The 26,037-nt window shown below is 47.4% G+C and overlaps 1 protein-coding gene across 2 annotated transcripts in view; it reads left to right on the top strand.

Moving 5' to 3' along the window:
- The window catches only part of palm2akap2 (PALM2 and AKAP2 fusion), a 163,493-nt gene that overhangs the window by 133,885 nt on the left and 3,571 nt on the right, over window positions 1–26,037 (top strand). Inside the window, exons 4-6 of one of the 2 annotated variants that reach the window (XM_078214080.1) lie at window positions 5,437–5,551; window positions 11,317–11,338; window positions 19,760–19,861. In XM_078214080.1, coding sequence (XP_078070206.1) covers window positions 5,437–5,551; window positions 11,317–11,338; window positions 19,760–19,861 — 239 coding nt within the window. The remainder of the gene's footprint in view (window positions 1–5,436; window positions 5,552–11,316; window positions 11,339–19,759; window positions 19,862–26,037) is intronic. The other variant, XM_078214079.1, reaches the window with a different exon arrangement.

Below are 26,037 nucleotides of genomic sequence, written 5' to 3'. Positions count from 1 at the left end.
GATTTCAGTAAAGTGGCCAGTGAATTGCAGGATGTGTCTCCCAAATAATCCCAATCTGTATCCATCATGTGTCAAATGATTTAGTTCTAATTTAGGCATTTCTCATGCACCCAAGTTTAAAAACAGTTTCTGTAAGCAAGAACGTCCCTCACATTAACGGTGACCTGTATCATTTGTACTCAATGGAAATGTAGTGGAATGTGGGTTTTGCTGATAAGGCCAGAATCTATTGCTCTTCTCCAATTGCCTTTGAGAAAGAGGTGGTGAATCACTTCATTCAGGCCATTGAGATTGGCCTATTGGAGTATGAACTCCCTGACTAAGGATCCAATTGATGGACTATTCAGGGAGTCTTTGCTTTGTGCTTAACCGAGAGTGTCAGTCCCTCTGGCACCCCCGGAGGTAGACTGCTGACTGATAGCACTCTGTGTCCTGGAATTGTAAATAAAGGGTGAAGGGACTTCTGCCTCTGTAGGCTTATTACAGTGGTGAATCGCTGAAGTCCATGTGGTATAGGGAGGGACTTCCAGATTTTGACCCAGCGACAATGAATGAACAACGATTTAGTTCCAAGTCAGGATGGTGAGTGACTAGGAGGGGCAAGTGATGGTGTTCCCATGCGCCTGCTTCCCTTGTCCTTCTAGGTAGTAGAGCTCGTGGGTTTGGAAGGTGCTGCCTAAGGAGCCTTGGTGAGTTCCTTCAGTGCATCTTGTAGATGGTACACTCGGCTGCCACTGTGCGTCGGTGATGGAGGGAATGAATGTTGAAGGTGATGGATGGAGTGCCAATCAAGTGGGCTGCTTCGTCCTGGGTGGTGTCGAGCTTCTCGAGTGCTTCTGGAGATGAGCTCCAACTGTGTTTGACTGAGTCCAACTATTGCCTTCAACCCTAGTAAATCGTTTACTGGAGAACATCTGGGATGTCCGTCTTGTCTCTGGGCAATCAGGAAAGTGGCCAATGTAACATTGCAAAGCTTTGTCCAGAGTAAACCACTGATCACATTTATTTACATTGAAAATGGTTCACCGAATCAAAAACACAGAAATGTCTCTAAGTCAAGAGGATGAAGAGAGGTTGGATCAACTCGGATTGTTCTCACTGGAACAACAGAGGTTGAAGGGTGATCTGATAGAGGTTTACAAGATTATGAGTGGCATGGTCAGAGTGGATAGTCAGATGCTCTTTCCTAGGATAGAAAAGTCAAGTACTCGGGGACATAGGTTTAAGGTGCATGGGGAAAAGTTTAGAGGAGATGTGCGAGGCAAGGTTTTTGCACAGAGGGTGGTAAATGTCTGGAACACGCTGCCCAGGGAGGTGGTGGTGATAGCGGCATTTAAGAGGCATCTAGAAGGATACATGGGAATGGAAGGATACTATCTCCCTAAGTGCATATGGTTTTAGTTTAGGCAAGCATCATGATCGGCGCAGGCTTGGAGGACCAAAGGCTCTGTTCCTGTGCTGTACTGTTCTTTGTTCTTTGTCCTTTGATTGTGGGTCCCAGTCCAGAAAGGTGAGCACATAATCCGGACACGCACTGCGAAACAGGTCTGGGGAAATATCCTCTTTTGGACCAGCTGTTAATATGAGGCCATGACCATAATTTTACCGTCCCACCCAACACGGGAATCGGAACGGGCATGGGGCAGGCCATGGGAAGGTCTGTTGACCTTGCACGGGATTTTACGGCTTCGGGACGAACGAGGCCATAAAGTCCTGCTCCATGTCTCAGGCCGACGTCAAAGATTCCGTGGGACAAATATTTGAAGAAGAATGGATGAGTTTGCTCTGGGGTCCTGGCCAACATTTGTCCATCAAACCACATTACTTAAAAAAACAGGTAATTTTCCTACTGCTGTTTGCTTGGTGTGTGCAAACTGGTTTCTGCCTTTCCTTCAGTGTTTATAATTCGAAAGTACTCATCTGGCTATAAAGCACTTTGGGAGTATCATAAGGTCCTGAATGGCATTCAACAAATTCACTCTTATTTTCCTTATGTTATTGCTTTCACATGCCTTTGTCCTTCTCACAGTTTTCTTGAAACATGTCCATTGTCAACACTCACCACATAAATTTACGTCATTCAATCTTTCACCAGGCATATCATTGAGACGTTCCCCTCTGTGCAATGGATCCTTCATCATATGATGGCCATTGACCCTTACAACTGTTGGCACAGAGTCAATGCCCGAGAGAGTTTGTTGGGTCCTTCATTAGTTCGAATTGACGAGGGGACAGCGCTGATATGAGATTTAAAATGGCTACTATCTTTTAACTTTAAAAAATTATTAACATGGCAGAAGCGAAAAGAAAGCTAAAGCGAACTTGAAGACTGTCTCTTACTGGCAGCCCCTGTACTGATCTTGAACCCATTGAAAAACACACACTAAAATCCAAACTATATTTCAACCATTACCTCGGTATTGGAAATGTTTTCCGCACGCTGTCTCCATTTTTAAAAAAAGCCTTGCAGCTGCTGTTATGAAAAACTTGTTTGCCTGCATTGTGTACCCTTCAGGAATGCAGTCAATTTTTAGGTAACCTTTACCCCTCTGATTCTACATTTGATTTGATTTTGATTTGATTTATTATTGTCACATGTATTGGGATACAGTGAAAAGTATTGTTTCTTGCGCGCTATACAGACAAAGCATACCGTTCGTATAGAAGGAAGCAAGAGAGTACAGAATGTAGTGTTACAGTCATAGCTAGGGTGTAGAGAAAGATCAACTTAATGCAAGGTAAGTCCATTCAAAAGTCTGACAGCAGCAGGGAAGAAGCTGTTCTTGAGTCGGTTGGTACGTGACCTCAGACTTTTGTATCTTTTTCCCGAAGGAAGAGAGAATGTCCAGGGTGCGTGGGGTCCTTAATTATGCTGGCTGCTTTGCCGAGGCAGCAGGAAGTGTAGACGGAGTCAATGGATGGGAGGCTGGTTTGTGTGATGGATTGGGCTATATTCACAACCCTTTGTAGTTTCTTACGGTTTTGGGCAGAGCAGGAGCCATACCATACTTGTAGTCAAGTTAGCAGAGTTAGTTGCATAAGCAGAAATATCTTAAAATTAAGTCTTTGCATCGACTTAAGCAAACAGGGCTAAGCATTCATAGGATCTCTCATCCCTCTTCTTCCATTCTTGTCCTTTAGAGAGGGAAATCTGCCATCCTTACGCATTCTGGCCTGCACGTGACTCCAGACCCACAGCAACGTGCCCTCTGAAATGTGCAGTTCAAGGACAATGAGGGACAGTCAGCAAATGTTGGCTTTACCATCAATGCCCACATACCATTAAATAATCTTTAAAAATCTCTCTAGCTTCTCTGAACATGGCACCTGGGACCTTCCAGCCATTAATGTGAATGGGTGGAAAATTGTAGGCAGTGAACATTGGATTTTCCAACTTCTTGCCCATTCTTCACAAGGCTCTGCCAATGGAAAGGGAAGAAGCTGTTCTTGAATCGGTTGGCATGTGACCTCAGACTTTTGTATCTTTTTCCCGACGGAAGAAGGTGGAAGAGAGAATGTCCGGGGTGCATGGGGTCCTTAATTATGCTGGCTGCTTTGCCGAGGCAATGAGAAGTATAGACAGAGTCAATGGATGGGAGGCTGGTTTGCGTGATGGACTGGGCTACATTCACGACCTTTTGTAGTTCCTTGCGGTCTTGGGCAGAGCGGGAGCCATACCAAGCTGTGACACAACCAGAAAGAATGCTTTCTATGGTGCATCTGTAAAAATTGGTGAGAGTGGTGGACGACATGTCAAATTTCCTTAATCTTCTGAGAAAGTAGAGGCGTTGGTGGGCTTTCTTAACTATAGTGTGGGCGTGGGTGGGACCAGGACAGGTTGTTGGTGATCTGAACACCTAAAAACTTGAAGCTCCCGACCCTTTCTACTTCATCCCCGTTGATGTAGACAGGGGCATGTTCTCCTTTACGCTTCCTGAAGTCGATGACAGGTCTTCCCATCTATTCAACACACGGCCACGACAGATGAGAATGGAAAATAGCTGAGCTGAAACTTAGGTGTAACTGGACACGGAAAGAGTTTCCAATATTTATCTTTTCAAAACTGAAGCACGTGAGTGCCTTTGAGAAAAACGGGTGGACTTGACACAAATTGGTGAAAGGCAGCTGGGGGGGAAATAAATTTTAAAACATCTGTCATGTGGGTTTCTTTGAACTGAAATAACAAAGTGTAACTGCTGTCTTGTTCCTCATTTACATGTGCTGATTAATTTTAAAAGAAATTAGAAGATTGCAACAGAATAATTAGATGGCACAGTGGTTAGCACTGCTGCCTCACAGCGCCAGGGACCCGGGATCGATTCTCGGCCTCGAGTCACTGTCTGTGTGGAGTTTGCACGTTCTCCCCATGTCTGTGTGGGTTTCCTTCGGGTGCTCCGGTTTCCTCCCACACTCCAAAGATGTGCGGGTCAGGTGGATTGGCCATGCCAAATTGCCCCTTAGTGTCAGGGGGACTAGCTAGGGTAAATGCATGGGGTTGTGGGGATAGGGCCCGGCTGGGATTGTGGTCGGTGCAGACTGGATGGGCCGAATGGCCTCCTTCTGCACTGTAGGGGCGGCATGGTGGCACAGTGGATGGCACTGCCACTTCACAGCGCCAGGGACCCAGGTTTGATTCCCGGCTTGGGTCTCTGTCTGTGTGGAGTTTGCACGTTCTCCCCGTGTCTGCGTGGGTTTTCTCCGGGTGCTCCGGTTTCCTCCCACAATCTGAAAGACGTGCTGGTTAGGCATTGACCCAAACAGGCGCTGGACTGTGGCAACTAGGGGAATTTCAGAGCAACTTTGTTGCAGTGTTAATGTAAGCCTACTTGTGACTTGAATAAAATTTACTTTTTTACTTCGGATTCTATGATTCTATATGTTTTTTTTATTCATTCATGGGATATGGGCGTCGCTGGCTGGCCAGCATTTATTGCCCATCCCAAGTTGCCCTTATTCAGAGGGCAGTTGAGAGTCAACTGCTTTGCTGTGGCTCTGGAGTCAAATGTAGGCCAGACCGGGTAAGGACGGCAGATTTCCTTCCCTAAAGGACATTAGTGAACCAGATGGGTTTTTCCAACAATCAACAATGGTTTCATGGTCATCAGTAGATTTTTTTATTCCAGTTATTTTTTCATTGAATTCAAATTCCACCATCTGCCATGGCGGGATTCGAACCTGGATCCCCAGAACATTAACTGAGTCTGGCGATAATACCACTAGGCCACGAAATGGACAGGTGTGAACCACAGGTAAAAGGATGGGAGCATTGAGAGGGAGTTAGCCATGGGAAGGATAACAGGGTGAACCAAGCGACATTGTGCGTATGATGGAGCATGGCTATAATACCATCAGTCTTTACTCTGTGAAGGACTTTTGGGGCCAAGAATGGGCTGGAGAAATGTGCAAGCAGTCACACATTCCTTTGGTTCCTTTCAGACTCGAGACAGAAATAGAACAACTGGAGAGGGAAGAATCCCAAATCGCTGCCAAGGAGCAAATACTTCGGGAAAAGCTGCGGGAAGCTGAGAGGTCTATCGAGGACTTGCAGAAGGTAAGGATCAAGGAAGCAGAGCATTATTTACTGGATAGTTTGGACATGTACTTGGCATCGGAAAATCTGCATTGGATCCAAAAGCCTTAAAAAAGCACCATTGAGATAGAAAATAGGAAATCTGTTTTTTAAAAAAACAGGATAACAAGATACTAGCTACTTTATAAATACATACAAACATTTCTGTTTCAGAGTCCTTGACTTTTGCTTGTTAGTTAGTTGCAAGAAAGTGATGGGGTTTCACAGATGACACAGTATTACCCTGATATCCACCCCCATCATTTTCTTAGCTCCCGATAGTAATATAGTTCCAGTCTCCGCAGCCCCGAGGCAGAGGCTGGTGGGACTAGTAGAAAATGGAAGTTGTTACAGCATAACCTGTTAATCAAAGAACAAAGAACGCTTCGGCACAGGAACAGGCCCTTCGGCCCTCCAAGCCTGCACCGACCGTGCTGCCCGACTGAACTAAAATCCCCAACCCTTCCGGGGACCATATCCCTCTATTCCCATTCTATTCATGTACTTGTCCAGAACGCCCCTTAAAAGTCAATTCATTATTTTACAAAGGGAAAAGGTCTTAATGCTTATAATGAATTTTCAATGATAGAATGGAAAACAGCACAACACGGTGGAAGGCCATTCATCCCATCTTGTTTTTTGAAAGAACTATCCAATCCCCAGTCCTTTGGAAAATTGCTACTGAATCTGTTTCCAGCACCCTATCTGGCACGCTAGAGTACAAGAACTCACTCCTTTATCAATGCCAAAGCCAATGTGTGTTGGCCCGGCCAGTGATGCACACATCTCATGAATGAATACATGTACGAAACTATGGAACTATTTTATTTATTAGTGTCACAAGTCGGCTTACATTAACACTGCAATGAAGTGGAAATCCCCTCGTCGCCACACTCCGGCGCCTGTTCGGGTACACAGAGGGAGAATTTAGCATTGCCAATGCACCTAACCAGCACGTCTTTCGGGCTGTGGGAGGAAACCGGAGCACCCGGAGGAAACCCACGCAGACACAGGGAGGACATGCAGACTCCGCAAGGACAGTGACCCAAGCCGGGAATCAAACCCGGGTCTTTGGCGCTGTGAGGCAGCAGTGCTAATACAAATCTTAATAATGCTCTTATTTACAGGATGTATCATTACATATATGTTTCCTACCAACCCAGAATATCAGTGATCTCTCTTTATAAGTGCTCTCGGTACTTATCGAAACAGTGCCCTTCGCCTGTGTGTCTGAACAATATAATTAACATCCCATTAACACTTGGTATTTCATAGATATCATAGAATCCCTAGAGTGCAGAAGGAGGCCATTCGGTCTATGGAGTCAATACCGACTACAATCCCACCCAGGCCCTATTCCCGTAACGCAACATATTTACCCTGCTGATCTCCTGACACTAGGGTCAATTTAGCATGGCCAATCAAACTAACCCGCCACATCTTTGGAGTGTGGAAGGAAACCGGAGCACCCAGAGGAAACCCACACAGACAGAGGGAGAATGTGCTAAAACTCAACACAGACAGATATCTGAGGCCGGAATCAAACCCGGGTCCCTGGCGCTGTGGGGCAGCAGTGCGAACCACCGTGCCTATGGTTCCCTGAGGCAGCAGTGGGGCCAGTTAAGGGCCTGGAGACTGCCTCCAGATGACAGACTGGAGAGGAAGAGGGAGATGGGTGGAGGACGGCCAGCACTTCAAACAGGCCTAGTGGCCCTGTCTGCCTTCCTTGCAGGAGCTGCCCTTATGGGGAGAGGGGGAAGGTGGGAGAACCTAACTCACCCCAAAGACAATTCATGCAAAATACATTTTATTAAAATTCAAACATTGAATAAATTGGAGAGAGGGCATTTTCACTTTGACATGTCTCCTCCCTCACTTAAATTAAAGCGAAATACTGCAGATGCTGGAGATCTGCAATAAAAACAGAAAATGCTGGAAAAACTCAGCAGTTCTGGCAACGTCTGTCGAGAGAGAAACAATTAATGTTTCGAGTCTAATATGACGCTTTTTCGGAGTTCCTGGCGGGTTGGCGATCCTAATACAAGCATCTACTTTGTCAGCTATTGAGATGGAGACATATTATTTATTAGCACATCCTAGGGCGGCACGGTGGCACAGTGGTTAGCACCACTGCCTCACAGCACCAGGGACCCGGGTTCAATTCTGGCCTCAGGTCTGTGTGGAATTTGCACGTTCTCCCTGTGTCTGTGTGGGTTTCGTCTGGGTGCTCTGGTTTCCTCCCACGCTCCAAAGATGTTCAGGTTAGGTTGATTGGCCATGCTAAATTGTCCCTTTGTATTAGGGAGATTAGCAGGGTACATATGTGAGGTTATGAGACATTTTTCGCTGTGTACTAATACATGTGACAATAATAAATTTAAAAAACAAAAGAAAATGGGGATAGGGCCCAGGTGGGATTGGGATTGGTACAGACTCAATGGGCTGAATGGCCTCCTTCTGTACTGTAGGGATTCTATGATTCTAACTGTGTAATCGTACATGCCCCTATCTCTGGAACCTCCTACAACACTCTGAGCTCCAGAGATACTCCACAAGATACTCGCCTCTTGTGCAGTCACACCGTTCACTGTTCCACCATTGGTTGCCCTGCCTCCAATTGCTCTGTCCTAAGCTCTGGAATCTCCTCCCCGTATCTCTCTCCCTCCCTGGCCCCTCTCCTCCGAGAAGATGCTCCGTAGAACCCTTCCTCTTTGACCAAGCTTTTAGTCAGCTGTCCTGATATCTCCTGTGGCACAGCATCAGATTGTGTTGGGTAATGTGTCTGTGAAGTGCATAGGTTTTGCTACATTAAAGGTGCTACGTAAATGCAAGATCTTGCTGTATTTCAGTCATAATTTATAGAAACCTTACAGTGCAGAAGGAGGCCATTCAGCCCATCAAGTCTGCACCAACAACAATCCCGCCTAGATCCTTTCCCCATAATTCCACATACTTACCCCGCGAATCCCTATGCATCTCGGGACATTAAGGGGCAATTTAGCATGGCCAATGCACCTAACTCTCATATCTTGGGACTGTGGGAGGAAACCGGATCACCCGGGGGACACCCACGCAGACACAGGAAGAATGTGCAAACTCCACACAGTGACCCAAGCCGGGAATCGAGCCCAGGTCCCTGGCGCTGTGAGGCAGCAGTGCTAACCACTGTGCCACCGTGCCGCCCAGGTCAAGCTTTGCATTCAAGTTAACCAAATAGTCTCGGGCGGGAGTAATCTTTCCAAAAAATACACACTGCACAAGGTTTGGATGGTGAATCATAGGAACATGGGAACAACATGAGGCCATTCAGCCCTTCGAACCTGTTCCGCCATTCAGCCAGTTAGATTATGGATGATCTGCAGTTTAACTGGCACCTGTCTGGTTCCAGAACTCATTGCATTCAAGCCTCATAAAGATCCACCAATCTCAGTTTTTAATTTTTCAATTGAGTCCCAGCCTTTGGGGAGTGGAGGTGTGGCGGGGGTCGGGGGGGGAATGGTTCCAGATTTTCACTTCCCTTTGTAAAGAACTGCTTCCTGTGAACAACCCAGGTGTAATGTTAAGACTTTCCTTCCCCAAACAGAAGAAAAACCCCTTTCATCAGATCAATTAACTTGTTCCTTTAATCTATTGTACGCAAGGAATACAAGGCTGGTCCAGGCAGCTTGTCCTCATAACTTAATCCTTTTGGCCTTGGGGTTACTCTCGCCCCTCCGGCACAGTGGTTAGCACTGCTGCCTCACAGCGCCAGGGACCCAGGATCGATTCCCGGCTTGGGTCCCTGTCTGTGTGGAGTTTGCATGTTCTCCCCGTGTCTGCGTGGGTTTCCTCTGGGTGCTCCAGTTTCCTCCCACGGTCCAAAGATGTGGAGGTTAGGTGGATTTACCATGCTTAATTGCCCCTTAGTGTCAGGGGGACTAGCAGTGTAAATACATGAGGTTACAAGGATAGGGCCTGGGTTGGATTGTTGTCGGTGCAGACTCGAGGGGCCGAACGGCCTCCTTCTACACGGCACATTCTCCCCGTGTCTGCGTGGGTTTCCTCCGGGTGCTCGAGTTTCCTCCCACAGTCCAAAAGACGTGCTGGTTAGACGTGGGGAGGCGACAGCCTAGTGGTATTGTCGCTAGATTATTAATCCAGAAATTTAGCTAAAGTTCTGGGGATCCGGGTTCGAATCCCACCATGGCAGATGGTGGAATTTGAATTCATTAAAAGATATCTGGAGTTAAGAATCTACTGATGATCATGAAACCATTGTGGATTGTCAGAAAAACCCATCTGGTTCACTAGTGTCCTTTAGGGAAGGAAATCTGCCGTGCTTACCTGGTCTGGCCCACATGTGACTCCAGAGCCACAACAATGTAGTTGACCCCCCAAGGGCAACTCGGGATGGGCAATAAATGTTGTAAGAAGTCTCACAACACCAGGTTAAAGTCCAACAGGTTTATTTGGTAGCAAATACCATAAGCTTTCGGAGCACTGCTCCTTCGTCAGATGGAGTGGAAATGTGCTCTCAAACAGGGCATAGACACAAAATCAAGTTGCAGAATACTGATTAGAATGCGAATCCTACAGCCAGCCAGGTCTTAAAGGTACAGACAATGTAGGTGGAGGGAACATTAAACACAGGTTAAAGACTTGTGTATTGTCTCCAGACATTTCGCATTCTAATCAGTATTCTGCAACTTGATTTTGTGTCTCTGTGCCCTGTTTGAGAGCACATTTCCACTCCATCTGACGAAGGAGCAGTGCTCCGAAAGCTTATGGTATTTGCTACCAAATAAACCTGTTGGACTTTAACCTGGTGTTGTGAGACTTCTTATTGTGTTCACCCCAGTCCAACGCCGGCATCTCCACATCAATAAATGTTGGCCAGCCAGTGATGCCCATGTCCATGAATGAATTTTAAAAATTGGCCATACTAAATTCACCCTCAGTGTGCCCAAACAGGAGTGTGGCAACTAGGGCATTTTCACAGTAACTTCATTGCCGTGTTAATGTAAGCCTACTTTTGCCACTAATATATATATAAAATATATATATATATTAAGGATAATATATTATTTATACTTTATATTTTATTATAAAGTATTTCCTTCCTGAGGTGTAGTCCCCAAAACTGATGACAGCACTTGGGGTTTGACCAGAGTTCTGTCCTGCAACTTCCACCCACCTTTGTGTTGCTGCCATTGTGTTTAAAGATCTTGTTAATAGCTATTGGCAGAGCATTGTTGTCGCAGAGAATGTCCCTGGAGCTCAAAGTGTGACCTTTCATCCTCACCAAGTGGGCCCCACCACAGCACAATTGTGGAGTTTCCCCCTCCGCAGGAATGGAAACAACTGGATGACATTTCATTAGAAGCTCCACGCCGCGCAGATTTGTGTTAAGTGCCAGTTGATGGACGAAGGCCACCGTCATTTCAGAATTGATGCCTTCCCATTTATCATTTTATCTTTTTAAGAAGAAACCTTCAATCTTCACTCCCTTTTAAAGGCTGCAGAGTGCTTGTCATTCAGAGTGGTAATGTGCAATCATGTGACTTTTACGTACCGATGCTCCACTGCTTGGGTCTGTGTAAGGAGTCCTGTCATTGTGCTTTATAATGTTTTCAATGGAAACCTAGAAACCCAATCTCAGCATTTACACGGATTTGAATCTGACAGCCAAGGGAAGGTGCCTTAAGTCACCGCCTCCTCTTTCTGCATTGGTATGTTCAATATACTTACATTTTCTTTTCTCTTCACAGGGTTTTTCCAATTCTGATGGAGGTAAGCACGCATTTCCTACAGGGTTTAAGATAGACCGGTTAACAGGGCTGTACGCTTGTCGGAGGCACAGATGGAGAGTGCAGTTGTACTTTCACTGAATGAACGCTCTTGTACAATGTCCCCCTTAAAGGGAAATGTGGGTGTCAACAAACCTGCTGATTAACCCTTCAAATTGTGCATTGGTGTTTCCAAAATCTTTAAAAGAAATTTTTTATTTTTGGAATGTTTTGATAGTATTATATCACCAGAGGCTGGTTCTGAATCTTTGGAGTTCTTTATTCCAGTGAGTTGCGGGTGCTCACTTGCAGGGGGAAATTTTCCCATCCCGCCCACCCCCATAGCGGGTGAGGGGGAGGGCGATGGCCATGCAAAGGTCCATTCACCTCGGGCTGGATTTTCCGGTTTCGGGGAGTGCGCGGCCGTAAAAATCCCGCCCGCTGAGTCTTTGCGAGACTAAGGGCGGGATGCTCCCGTCGACAGGATTTTCCGGTCCTGATGAAGTTGACCCCCCCCCCCCCGCCCCCCCCGCTGCGGGTTCCCCAGCGGCGGGACTGGCGAGCCATGCAAAACACCATAGGCTCCAATGAGACTGGAAGATCCCACCGGCGGCCAATGGCAAGCTGCCTCTGCCTTGAGAAAACCCACCACAGGGGCGGGGGGGGGGGGGGGGGCTGGAAAGTTCCGGTCTTATAGATTGTCAGACACTATGGAAATGAAGAGATATGAGAATAAGGCAGGAATGTGGAGTTGAGGTTGAAGGTCAGCCATGGTCTTATTGAATGAGGAGCAGGCTCGAGGCCTACATCTGTCCCCATTTCTTATAGTGCATTAGAATGTCATTATTCCAGGGTTGATGGCAAGGCGTTCAGTCACCTTTACACTTCCCCTAAATCCCTGTGTATGGGCTATTGCTCCTTGCCTTCAAAAGTCTCATCATAAACTCCCCTAACTAATCTTGTCATCTTTATTCTCGACTCCTTGCAATCATGGTATATTGTGGGCCATTTTAGCTTTCAAGCAGTCTTTCCTGCAGGGTCGCTTTCGAGTTACTGTGGGATGTGCATTGTACTATAAACTGTTCCTTAAGTATAGATGTTAAAATAAGAGACAACAAAAAGATCTTCCATGCTTGTGTGACCCTCCTCTCTAATACACCGCAGACCTGACACTCCAGGCCGGCCTCCCAGCTTCCACGAGTGTCAGTTCATCCAACCTCTGCTGCCTGTGTGCACCAAGCTCCTCTCCCCATTGCCTGCACCAATCAACCTCCACTGGATCCTGGTCAGGCAACGCCTCGATTTTCAAAATAGTTATGCTTGTTTCCAAATCTCTGCACCATCTTGCTCCTCCCCATCTCTTAATGCTCATCCAGCTCTGCAACCTTTCGAGAGCTCTGAAAGTCCTGGCATCTGGTGCATCCCCAATTCCCTCCATTCCACCATTGGTGGGTGTGCCTTCAGCCAATAAAATGCTGGATTTGCTGTCTAACTCTATCCACCTCTCTGCCCCTCTCTATTCCTCCACTCTGCTCCTCAAAACCCACCTCTTTGACCGGGCCTTGCTCCTAAAATCTCCTTATGTGGTTCAGTGTCAAATTTTGCTTGATGGTCGCTCGGGTGAAGTGAGGTTTTACTCCAGTAAGGTCACTATATAAATGCATATTGCTGTTAATGGGACCTTGCTGTGCAAAAATATGGTGCTGTTCCAAAGAAGGCCCACCATCAACTTCTCAAGAACAACTACATGTGCATGATAAACGCTGTCCTTGCCAGAGATGCTCAAAGCCCATCAATGAATTTGTGGGAGCCCGTGGCATAGCAAACTAAGTAAGAAGTTTAACAACACCAGGTTAAAGTCCAACAGGTTTATTTGGTAGCAAAAGCCACACAAGCTTTCGAAGCTCTAAGCCCCTTCTTCAGGTGAGTGGGAATTCTGTTCACAAACAGAGCTTATAAAGACACAGACTCAATTTACATGAATAATGGTTGGAATGCGAATACTTACAACTAATCCAGTCTTTAAGAAACAAAACAATGGGAGTGGAGAGAGCATCAAGACAGGCTAAAAAGATGTGTATTGTCTCCAGACAAGACAGCCAGTGAAACTCTGCAGGTCCACGCAACTGTGGGAGTTACAAATAGTGTGACATGAACCCAATATCCCGGTTGAGGCCGTCCTTGTACTCGGGTAAGCGTTCTCCAAGGTGGCCTTCGCGACACACGACAGCGCAGAGTCGCTGAGCAGAAACTGATAGCCAAGTTCCGCACACACAAGGACGGCCTCAACCGGGATATTGGGTTCATGTCACACTATTTGTAACGCCCACAGTTGCGTGGACCTGCAGAGTTTCACTGGCTGTCTTGTCTGGAGACAATACACATCTTTTTAGCCTGTCTTGATGCTCTCTCCACTCCCATTGTTTTGTTTCTTAAAGACTGGATTAGTTGTAAGTATTCGCATTCCAACCATTATTCATGTAAATTGAGTCTGTGTCTTTATAAGCTCTGTTTGTGAACAGAATTCCCACTCACCTGAAGAAGGGGCTTAGAGCTTCGAAAGCTTGTGTGGCTTTTGCTACCAAATAAACCTGTTGGACTTTAACCTGGTGTTGTTAAACTTCTTACTGTGTTTACCCCAGTCCAACGCCGGCATCTCCACATCATGAATAGCAAACTAATCCAGAGGCCCAGGCTAATTTTAAGATGGGTAAAAACCCATCTGCTTCACTAATACTCTTTCCGGAGTGAAATCTGCCATCCTTACCCAGTTTGGCCTACAGGTGACTCCACAGCAACAGGGTTGGCTCTTAAATGATTTGATTTGATTTGATTTTGATTTGATTTATTATTGTCACTTGTATTAATATACAGTGAAAAGTATTGTTTCTTGCGCACTTTACAGACAAAGCATACCGTACACAGAGAAGGAAAGGGGAGGGTGCAGAATGTAGTGTACAGAATGGGTGTAGAGAAAGATCAACTTAGTGTGAGGTAGGTCCATTCAAAAGTCTGACAGCAGAAGGGAAGAAGCTGTTCTTGAGACGGTTGGTACGTGCCCTCAGACTTTTGTATCTTTTTCCCGACGGAAGAAGGTGGAAGAGAGAATGTCTGGGATGCGTGGGATCCTTAATTATGCTGGCTGCTGGGAGTTTAGACAGAGTCAATGGATGGGAGGCTGGTCTAAGTGATGGACTGGACTTCGTTCATGACCCTTTGTAGTTTATTGTGGTCTTGGTCAGAGCAGGAGCCATACCAATGGCAAAGAGAGCCACGCATTCCAAGGACGATTAAGGATGGGCAAAAAATGCAGGTCTTGCCAGGAACACCCACATCACATTAAAGAATAAGAAGATGGGTGGGATTTTACGGCCTTGTTCGGGCAAGACCGGAAATTTGCGCCCGAGGTCAATGGAGGTTTCTATTGGCGGGCTCTCGCCCGCGCCGATTCTGTGCGGGCAAGGTGGTAGAGTTCCGGCCCAAGTGTTTCAGCATAACAAATGAAATCTGTAAGAAAAGGATAACATTATAAAAATGACATGTACACATCACTGAGGCCATAGTTCTTTGGAGCACAGTGGTTTAAGTGTATGGGAGCACAGAATTAGCGATACATGTAACTAATCTTTTCATTGTTTTTTTTATATATTCAAATATTCCAAAGGTCTAAAAAGGCAATTTCACCCAAAGAGCCCATTTAAAAGGTTTGAGCAGTTTAAAAACCGCAGTCACATCTATTACAGCCTATTGCTGTTGATATTATATGTTGGTGTTCAAAGGAGACAGGTAGCACCTTTGCCCTTCGATACGTGGGCGATGTGACTCATCCTTTCTCGAACAGATTTGCAAGAATAGAAATTTTCCAATTAATTTGGAAATAACTAACCAATTTAGACAGCAATGATAGTGAGTGTAGAATACCCAGTGCCAGTATCTCCAAGCTTTTTGGTCTGTAAGTAACAAAGGGGCACAGGTCTTGTGGCACAGTGGGTAGCGTCCCTGCCTCCAAGCCAGAAGCTCAGGGTTCAAATCTCACCCCTGGATTCGATGGCCAAGGAAGGTGCGTTCAGAGTGTGGTCAAACAGGTTGAGCATAAACCTGCAGAATCCTTCCAAACACACACCAATAGCAGGCGGTAACAGCAGGAGAGATTCCTGGTCAGCCGTGTGGTGGAAGGAAAGTTGGATCCACTACCATCACTATTTGTAGCTTGAGGCTATACAGCTTGCATGTAAAAGTATATGTCACCATAGCAACCCAGATTCCCTCGGGGAGCCGGTTGGCTAGACGGCTGGTGTGAATGAGATTGGTAGCAGCAACCCTGGGTTTGATTCCTCTGGTCCTGCTGGGTTGGATTCAGCATCTGCCTCTGTGGTGGACGTCATGGTGCTTTGGGCTGGGCCTGTTTCCATTCAGAGAACCAAGGGCTCCCACCATGACTCCTCAGGGCCACATATAAGCTTTAAATCTAACTTCTTGTTAAGTCGTCTGTATCTCAGGTTGATCAGAACCGCTCTTGGCTATTGGTTTGGAGTTTAGCCTCTGACAAGCAAGCAATGTTTGACCTTCTCGAACCAACAGGTTCACAAAGACCAAATAGCACAGAGCAGGAAATAATGGAGCAGTCACCTGTAGCTTAATGGCACTGCTCTTGCCTCTGCATCATAAGGTTGTGGGTTCATGTCCTACTTGAGTAGTAAATGTACACAGCTACTCCCAGTCTGATGGAATCCTGCACTGTTGTAGGTGCTGTCTTTTGGGTGGGATGAATAAATGTGAGTCCTTCTTTCCTAGCTGAGATGGAGCTCAAAAACTGTGAAACGGACCCCTTCAATCTGCCGTGGAATTCCAGCCAGTGACCATCTGCGCCCACTTCATGCCACTTCCCCTTTGTCTTTCTGACAAGTTCAGCCCGAGCTCCCAGAGAGTGTTTTCATTTGATATTTACATATAATCATCGCATGCCCGCGTACGAGAACCCACTTCACAGGGTTTCAACAGCTGCCGTTCTCCTTCTCTTCAAACGCAACAGAATAACCCGACATAAGATGGGGATAAAAGTCAACAACTGAGTCCCTGTGAGAGCAGTAAGAAGTCTCACAACACCAGGTTAAAGTCCAACAGGTTTATTTGGAATCACAAGCTTTCGGAACACTGCTCCTTCATCAGGTGAGTGGAGGTTAGTTCACAAACACGGCATATATAGGCAAAGACACAATTGCAAGATGATTACAGATTGGAATGTGAAGAATGGTTAGAATGCGAGTGTTTACAGGTAATCAAGTCTTTACAGTTATGTGCATAGAGAGAGGGATAATCACAGGTTAAAGAGGTGTGAATTGTCTCAAGCCAGGACAGTTAGTAAGATTTTACAAGCCCAGGCCAAATGGTGGGGGTTACACATAGTGAACCCAAGATCCCGGTTGAGGCCATCCTCATGTGTGCAGCACTGCAGTTTGCAAAATCCTGCGAATTGTCCTGGCTTGAGACACTTCACACCTCTTTACCCCGAGATTATCCCTCTCTCTACGCACACTGCTTAAAACTATAAAGACTTGATTACCTGTAAAGACTCGCATTCCAATCATTCTTCACATTCCAATCTGTAACTATCTTGCAATTGTGTCTCTGTCTATATACGCCGTGTTTGTGAACCTATCTCTCCACTCACCTGATGAAGGAGCAGCGCTCTGAAAGCTCATGATTTCAAATAAATCTGTTGGACTTTAACCTGGTGTTGTGAGACTTCTTACTGTGCCCACACCCCAGTCCAATGCCGGCATCTCCACATCATCTCTGTGAGAAAACACTTGTATGTAGATTTCCAGTGGGAACAGAACCAGTCACGGTTGTGTTTTTGTGGTTAGTTTACCTCTACATTGCCCCACTTTGAGCATCCCTGACTTCATTTGCCCCATAATTGTGCCTTCTGTCACCAAGGCCCCAAGCTCCAGAATTTTACCCCTAAACCTCCTCACCTTTCCCCTCCTTTGAAAAGTTCCTTATGATCTATCTCTTTGACCAAGCTTTTGCACCATTTGTGGCTTGATTTTGTCTGGTGACGTTCCCGCAAAACTCTTCAGGCCGTTTAACTCAGTTGGATTGGCGCTGTCATCATGGCCGACAGTACTTGCTGTTCAGGCTGGGCACATGGGAACCTGAACCAGACAGGACATGGTTATCAATGCCAAAGTGAATCAGCACAGTTTGATTTTTGATTTGATTTGATTTGGTTTATTATTGTCACATGTATTAGCATTCAGTGAAAAGTATTGTTTCTTGCGCTATACAGACAAAGCATACCATTCATGGAGAAGGAAAGGAGAGAGTGCAGAATGTAGTGTTACAGTCATAGCTAGGGTGCAGAGAAAGATCAACTTAATATAAGGTAGGTCCATTCAAACATCCGGTGGCAGCAGGGAAGAAGCTGTTCTTGAGTAGGTTGGTCCAGGACCTCAGACTTTTATATGTTTTTCCCAATGGAAGAAGGTGGAAGAGAGTGTGTCCGGGGTGGGTAGGCTCTTTGATTATGCTGGATGCTTTTCCAAGGCAGCAGGAAGTGTAGACAGAGTCAATGGATGGGAGGCTGCGTGATGGTACTGTGGTTAGCCTTGCTGCCTCACGGCTCCAGGAACCCGGGTTCGATTCCCAGCCTTGGGTAACTGTCTGTGTGGAGTCTGCACGTTGTCCCCGGAGTCTGCGTGGGTTTCCTCCGGGTGCTCCGGTTTCCTCCCACAGTCCGAAAGATGTGCCGGTCAGGTGGATTGGCCGTGCTAAATGCTCCCTCAGTGTACCCAAACAGGCGCCGGAGTGTGGCGACTAGGGGGTTCTCACAGTAACTTCATTGCAGTGTTAATGTAAGCCTACTTGTAACACTGATAAATAAACTGTAAACTTAACTTAGACCTTATTTGGACTGGCACCAGCACCTTGGGAAAGGCATTAAGAGCGTTGATGATGAGATCATGTCACTGTGTTAAGAGGAAAGCCATTCATACATTGCTGCATTGTCCCCTCAAAGAACAACGGCAGGAAATGCAAACATTTCAAAAACACTCAAAATAATTCATAGCTTTGCAATGATGTCAGAACCAATTATTTTCGAGCACAATTGTATCATGTTTGGGGAACAAATGATTTGGATTAAGCCAATACACATCAAAGCTGACCATGTGCAGCAGATTAGGTGGCAGAAATCATACAATCCCTATAGTGCAGAAGGTGGCCATTCGGCCCAGCGAGTCTGTACTGACTCTCCAACATCTTACCCAGGCCCTTTCCCCATAACCCCACATATTTACCCCACTAATCCCCTTAACCCACACATCTTGGGACACTAAGGGGCAATTTAGCATGGCTAATCTATCTAACCTGCATATCCTTGGACACTAAAGGGCAATTTGGCATGTCCAATCCACCTAAACCGCACATCTTTGGACACTAAGGGGCAATTTAGCATGGCTAATCTATCTAACCTGCATATCCTTGGACACTAAAGGGCAATTTGGCATGTCCAATCCACCTAAACCGCACATCTTTGGACACTAAGGGGCAATTTCGCATGGCCAAACCACCTAACCAGCACATTCTTGGACACTAAGGGGTAATTTTGCATGGCCAATCCACCTAACACACACACACCTTTGGACTGTGGAATGAAACAGGGGCACCCGGAGGAAACCCACGCAGACACGGGGAGAACATGCAGATTCTGCACAGACAGCGACCCAAGCCAGGAATCGAACCCGGGTCCCTGACGCTGTGAGGCAGCAGTGCTAACCACTGCGCCACCGTGCCGTCCCCCATGCCAAGTGATTGTCATTACAAACATTTAGCAGGAATAAGTGGAAACTGTTGAGAAGCAAGGTGAACTAGAGAAAGCAGTTGTGGCTCACATCGTTTTCCATGGTGAGCTGGGGGCTTTGCACTTTGAGATGACAGTGCAGCCTCCCTCCTTCTCTCCCTCCCTCCCTCTCTCCATCTCTCTCTATCCCTCCCTCTCTCCCTCCCTTTCTCCACCTCTCTCTCTCTCCATCTCTCTCTCCCTCCCTCTCTCTCTTTCTCGCTCAGTGTTGCTCTAATCAATGATCTGTGATGTGGGAGTGCCAGGGAGCCCTATTCAAAATCTCCAAACCATGATTGAATTAAATTTCCAGGGGCTTGCCGGCGAGCTTCGATATTTCCTGCCTCAGCTACTCTGTTCAGCGCCAATCATGAGATTGCAAGGCTACTCATTGTTCCCTCTGATCCAGCTGTTCAGTGCAAAAAAGAGTCGGGTGCTGGTGCTGCTCTTTATTGTTCTGGTTTAATACAGCATTCCCGGGAACTCTGCTGTATCAGCAGCGAGTTTCACAGTGCGACCAGTCGCTTTGCTTTCCCCCCCTGTCCCTCCTCCTGCCGCTCCCGCACCTCCCACCACCAGCAGATGCAGTGAATGACGGTTCTTCCCGGTTACCCGGCCTCCCCACTCTCCGCTCACAAAGGACGGAGGCAATGAAAGGGCAGGGCGACAGGGAGAAGGTGTCCGGTAAGTGACAGGGGAGTGTCAATGTGAATGTTAAAGGTATGGGAGGGGAGGGGCTGCGGGGGGGGGGAAGACTGGAAATTGTTCATAGCAGCCGGACGAGTTGAGAATGGTGTTTTCAAAGAAAAAGCACGCAGGCTTCTTAGATTTACCGATTGTGGAATCGCACGCATGGGCAAGGAAGGTAAGCAAAACCTTGTATGAAACCGGGGCTGGGCCTCAGTCATAACGTGGCCCGGAATTCTCCGGCCGTTCACGCCGGTGGGATTTTCCAGTCTCGCCGACAGCGCACCCCTGCCCACGGGTTGCACGGCGACGTGGGGTGACATCGGTGGGACATCCCATTGCCAGCCTGACAGGGAATCCCGCCACAAGCGAGCAGCACGCCAGCCTCCCACACTGCTGGGAGGCCAGAGAATCTTGCTCACAGTGTCCAATTCTGGGCACAGGTTTGAGGAAGGGTGGCGAGGTATTCAGGAGGGTGCAGAGGTGACGAACTGGAATGGTGCGGAGATGCCGGCGTTGGACTGGGGTGGGCACGGTAAGAAGTCTCACAACACCAGGCTAAAGTCCAACAGGTTTGTTTGGAATCACGAGCTTTCGGAGCACTGCTCCTTCCTCAGGTGTGTCACCAAGACTCGTCTGATGAAGAGGCAGTGCTCTGAAAGCTCGTGATTCCAAATAAACCTGTTGGACTTTAATCTGGTGTTGTGAGACTTCTTACTGTAACTGGAATGGTACCAGGGACTTCCGTGACTTGGGGAGATGAACCTGGACTTGTTGACGCTAAAGCAGAAGAGGGTTAAGGGGAGATTTAATCGAGGCATCAAACATAATGAAGAGTTTTGATGGAGAAATAGATTGTTCCCAGCTGGGAGAGAGTCAGTAAGCTAAGGTTTAAGGTAATTGGCAAAAAGAACCAGAGGCTAGAGGGTAGGATCAGATTCAATAAGGACTTTCAGAAGGGAATTAGATAGGTACTTGAAAGGGGAGACATTTGGAGGGCTATGGGGGAAAGAGCAGGGGGGAATGGGGCTAACAGGATAGCTCATTCAAAGAACCAGCCCAGGAGAGATGGGCTGAATGGCCTCCTTCTGTGCTGTATGATTGAATGCCAAAGCAGCTGTGAATGGATTGTGTGGCTTGCAATGTCTTGATGGACCAGGATACAAACAGTTGTTCTTTCCACCCTGCCAACTTTTCCTCAAATTGACTGTTATCCCGAGGTGAGCCTGAGACAGGGAGGGAGAGCCCGCTACAGCATCAATCCTGTCCCAATCCTCCCCCTCCCCCCAAACACCCCACCCTCCATTTATCGACCAAGAATGTTGAGTGAATTTTGTTTGCCTCTCTTTTGCTGCGACCAATATTATTCTCCCACAGTTGCCCCCCCCCCGCCCCCCAGGCAAGGCTAATCAATTCCACATTGACCAGACTGGGATCCCCTGACCTGCAGTGTTAAATAGGCAAGAAAAGACTGCATTTATATAGCACCTTTCGCAACCATCTGATGTGTCAAAGCACTTCACGGCCAATGAAGTGCTTTTCAAGTGTTGTTCTTCATGGAATGTCGGAGACACCGTACCCAATTTGCACACAGCAAGCTCCCACGGACAACAATGTGGTGATGAACGGATAATATGTGGTTGGGATGTTGTTTGAGGGGTAAATATATGTTCGGGCATCAGGGATAATATCTTGCTCACGTGTGAAGTAGTGCCATTGGACCTTTACATCTGCCCCAGGCGCTTTGATGGGTCTTATGTGGCGGCACGGTGGCACATTGGTTAGCACTGCTGCCTCACAGCTCCAGGGACCCAGGTTCGATTCCTGGCTCGGGTCACTGTCTGTGTGGAGTTTGCACATTCTCCCTGTGTCTGCGTGAGTTTTCTTCGGGTGCTCCAGTTTCCCCCCACAAGATGTGCAGCTTAGGTGGATTGGCCATGCTAAATTGCCCCTTAGTGTCCTAGGATGCGTAAATTAAAGGGATTAGCGGGGCAAATATGTGGGGTTATGGGGATAGGGCCTGGGTGGGATTGTGGCCGGTGCAGACTCGATGGGCCAAATGGTCTCCTTCTGCACTGTAGGGTTTCTATGAGTTAGTTTGACATCTCATCCCCCTCCAGCAGCACAGCTCTCCGTCACTCCTGCACTGTGCGTGTCAGAGCTTTGATTACTATGCTCCGGTCCAAGGCAGGATTTGTTGGTCCTGTCGTTGTGGGACCCGCCAGAGGCCAAAAGTCCACTTGCTTCCGGTAGGACCGGATGATCCCGGCAATTGGACCGGGTCAGATAATCCCAACCCTACCAAGTAGGTCTCAAACCTACAAACTCCTGACTCAGAGGGAAACCCACTGAGCCATCGTGGGCATTGGCCCACGCTGAAATTTTAATTATCCGATTTTAAAAGAATTCTCTGCCGCTGGGTAAATGCCCTGAATGGGCCTTACTGTCATTCTGGGGTCTCACACGTTTGGTCGCAACTTGTCCTGATCAAGTGGGCGGCACACTAGTTAGCACTGCTGCCTCACAGCGCCAGGGACCCAGGTACAATTCCGGCCTCGGATGACTGTGTGGAGTTTGTACGTTCTTCCCGTGTCTACGTGACTTTCCTCCGGCTGCTCCGGTTTCCTCCCACAGTCCAAAGATGTGCAGGTTAGGTGGATTGGTCGTGCTAAATTGCCCCTCAGTGTCCAAAGACGTATAGGTTAGGTGGATTAACCGTGGGAAACGTGTAGGATTACAGGCAGGGGGTAAGAGCCTGGGTAAAACACTCTGCCAGAGAGTCGGTGCAGACTCCATGGGCCGAATGGCCTCTTATGAACTGTAGGGATTTTATGATTCCAAGTGCATGAACGCTGTATAATGACAAAGAAGGTAGAGCTGTTCGGGATCATTCATATATAAACAACATAAGACACCGAATAGATCCCTGCCTGCCTGACCCTTGGCCCTTTTGTATTCTAACCAGCTCAGCCTAACATTCAATCTGCCTCTTGTTGTGAAGCCTACCTCTCCACTCCCTTGCTTGTTAAACAGTCCCAATTGATCAACCTTTGTGTGAAGCTCATTTTAATCCAGATTCGAACGAGGGCTTTGGGTGTGGTGGGGTGGTGGAGGTGGGGGTGGGGGAGTGTGGTGGAGATGGTGGGCGTAGTGGGGTGGTGGGGATGGTGGGGGTGGGGGTGGAAAGTGTGGTGGGGGTGGTGGGATAGTGGGGTTGGTGGGGTGGTGGGGTGGTGCGGATGGTGGGGGGGGGTGGGGGGGGGGAAGTGTGGTGGGGGTGGTGGGATAGTGGGGATAGTGGGGTGGTGGGGATGGTGGGGGGGGTGGGAACTGTGGTGGGGGTGGTGGGATAGTGGGGGTGGTGGGGTGGTGGGGATGGTGGGATAGTGGGGGTGGTGGGGTGGTGGGGATGGTGGGATAGTGGGGGTGGTGGGGATGGTGGGGGTGGTGGGGGGGGGTGGGGTGGGGGGGGTGTGGGGGGTGTGGGGGGGGGGTGGGGTGGGGGGTGTGGGGGGGGTGGAGGGATGGGATGGGAGCCTTACGAGGAGTACAAACACCAACAGTGATCAGTCAGGCCTGTTTCTGTGCTGTCGACTCAACATAATGTCGATCCTTACAAACACTGATTTCTGTATGCTGCCTGATTTAGAGGTAATGTCTGGGATTTATATGATTTAAGTCTAGCTGTATTGCAACATTTATTATGCCATTAGTTATCGTTCAACATGCCTTCCCTGTACACTGTGGTGATCAATTATTTAACCTTTGTTTGTGGGTCATTGATCTTAAAATCATTCTCACTACTTATCTCTACACCCTCATTCCTTAACTTAAACAATCACAGTCTGCTGACCAGATTAACGTTATTTTTTAGGAAGTACGGCACGGTGGTACAGTGGTTAGCACTGCTGCCTCGCAGCGCCAGGGACCAGGGTTCAATTCGGGTCACTGTCTGTGTGGAGTCTGCACATTCGCCCGGTGTCCGCGTGGGTTTCCTCCGGGTGCTCCAGATTTCTCCCACAGTCCAGAGACGAATGGGTTAGATGCATTGACCATGCTAAATTGCCCCTTAGTGTCGAGGGGGGTTAGCAGGGTAAATATTTGGGGTTACAGGGATAGTGCCTGGGTGGGAATGTGGTCGGTGCAGACTCGATGGGTTCCTTCTGCATTGTAGGGATTCTATGATTCCATCCAATATCTCAAATGTCATATCATATATATACTTCTGTTCAATGTCAGCCAGTGCAGGATATTTGGGTCTAATACCAGCCTGCACAATGCATTTCCATTTAATACCAATTAAGCACACTTATAAATACCAGCTTATCACCAGCTTACCTGCATTCAATTAAAGTTATCTTAGTGCCTCGGTGGGATTGTGGTCAGTGCAGACTCGATGGGCTGAATGGCCGCCTTTTGTACCATAGGGAATCTATGATTCCATGATTCTATACCCTCTCCAATCTCAGGACATCCCAGAAATACCTCTGCAACCCGGGCAGTGCGGTCAGTGTTATTAAGCAGGAAGCTCTCGTAAACAGCAGTGTGAGAATAGCCAGTGGCATGATGGGATAAATATTGTGCAAGGTGCTAGAGAGAAAACACCACCTCAGAGGGCAGAAGGCCTTAGTTTAGCCTCAGGTCTGAAAGATGAGGGATTCTCCGAAGCACCCCCTCAAGCCTACGCTGGCAGTGCCCACCTGGATTTAATGTTCAGGTTCCTGGGGACGGAGAAGGATTTGAACCCACAGTCATCATGCCTTAGAGGTGAGAGGTGCTCCCTCCTGGAGCCACAGCCTCAATGCTGTTCAATTATTTATTTTTTTCATTCGTCCACGGAATGTGGGAGTCGCTGGCTTAGCCAGCATTTATTGCCCATCCCTAATTTCCTTTGAGAAGGTTTTTAAAGTTTATTTATTAGTGTCACAAGTAGGCTTACATTAACACTGCAATGAAGTTACTGTGAAAATCCCCTGGTCGCCACACTCCGGCGCCTGTTCGGGTACACTGAGGGAGAATTTAGCACGGCCAATGCACCTAATCAGGAGATGGTGGTGAGCTGCCTTCTTGAACAGCATCCATCCATTTGGTGTAGGTGCACCCCCAGCGCTGTTAGGATTTTGACCCAGCAATGTTATAGGTATATTAAATTTTATAAAATCCTTACGAGAATTTAAATGCCCAGTTTAGCCCAGCCACACACACTGACAGAATATTTTTCCCGACGGAAAGGTAGGGTAAAGTGTCACACGTGGTAGAGCACAGAATGAAGATTTGGCTTGTTTCTTTTTATTCTTTCATGGGGTGTGGGCGTCGCTGACAAGGCCAGCATTTTCTGCCCATCACCCATTGCCCTTGTGACGAATGACTTGAAACTTGGGCTGGAATTTGTGCCCAGAGTGAAAACTCTAGCCCTCGATTGGTGAGAAGGTTTAAGATAGATCCTTGTCTCAAAGCCAAATACTGTGGATGCTGGAAATCTGAAACAAAAACAGAAAATGCTGGAAAATCTCGGCAGGTCTGACAGCATCTGTGGAGAGAGAATAGAGCCAACGTTTCGAGTCTGGATGACCCCCTTCATCAGACGACTCGAAACTTTGGCTCTATTCTCTCTCCACGGATGCTGTCAGACCTGCTGAGATTTTCCAGCATTTTCTGTTTTTGTTTAAGCTAGATTTAAAAAAGTTAAAGTTTATTAAAAGTTTATTTATTAGTCGTAAGCAGGCTTACATTAACACCGCAATGAAGTTACTGTGAAGATCGCCTAGTCACCACACTCTGGCATCTGTTCGGGTACACTGAGGGAGAATTTGGCATGGCCAATGCACCTAACCAGCACATCTTTGGGCTTTGATTGGTTGGTCGTAGTAAGATCAGCTCCTTTAGAACAAAGAACATAGACAATTACAACACAGGAACAGGCCCTTCGGCCTTCCAAGCCTGCACCGACCATGCCGCCCGGAAGAACTAAAACCCCACACCCTTCTGGGGACCATATATCTATTCCCATCCTATTCATGTATTTGTCAAGACACCCCTTAAAACTCACTATCGTACCTGCTTCCACTACCTCCCCTGGCAGCGAGTTTCAGGCACCCATTACCCTCTGTGCAAAAAAACTTGTCTCGTACATCGCCTTTGAACCTTGCCCCTTGCCCCTCGCACCTTAAACC

The sequence above is a fragment of the Mustelus asterias genome, chromosome 6 (genome assembly GCF_964213995.1).
Source record: "Mustelus asterias chromosome 6, sMusAst1.hap1.1, whole genome shotgun sequence".
Lineage (NCBI taxonomy): Eukaryota > Metazoa > Chordata > Chondrichthyes > Carcharhiniformes > Triakidae > Mustelus > Mustelus asterias.
The sequence above is the reverse complement of the archived record's forward strand: the minus strand, read 5'-3'. Positions and strand labels throughout refer to the sequence as shown.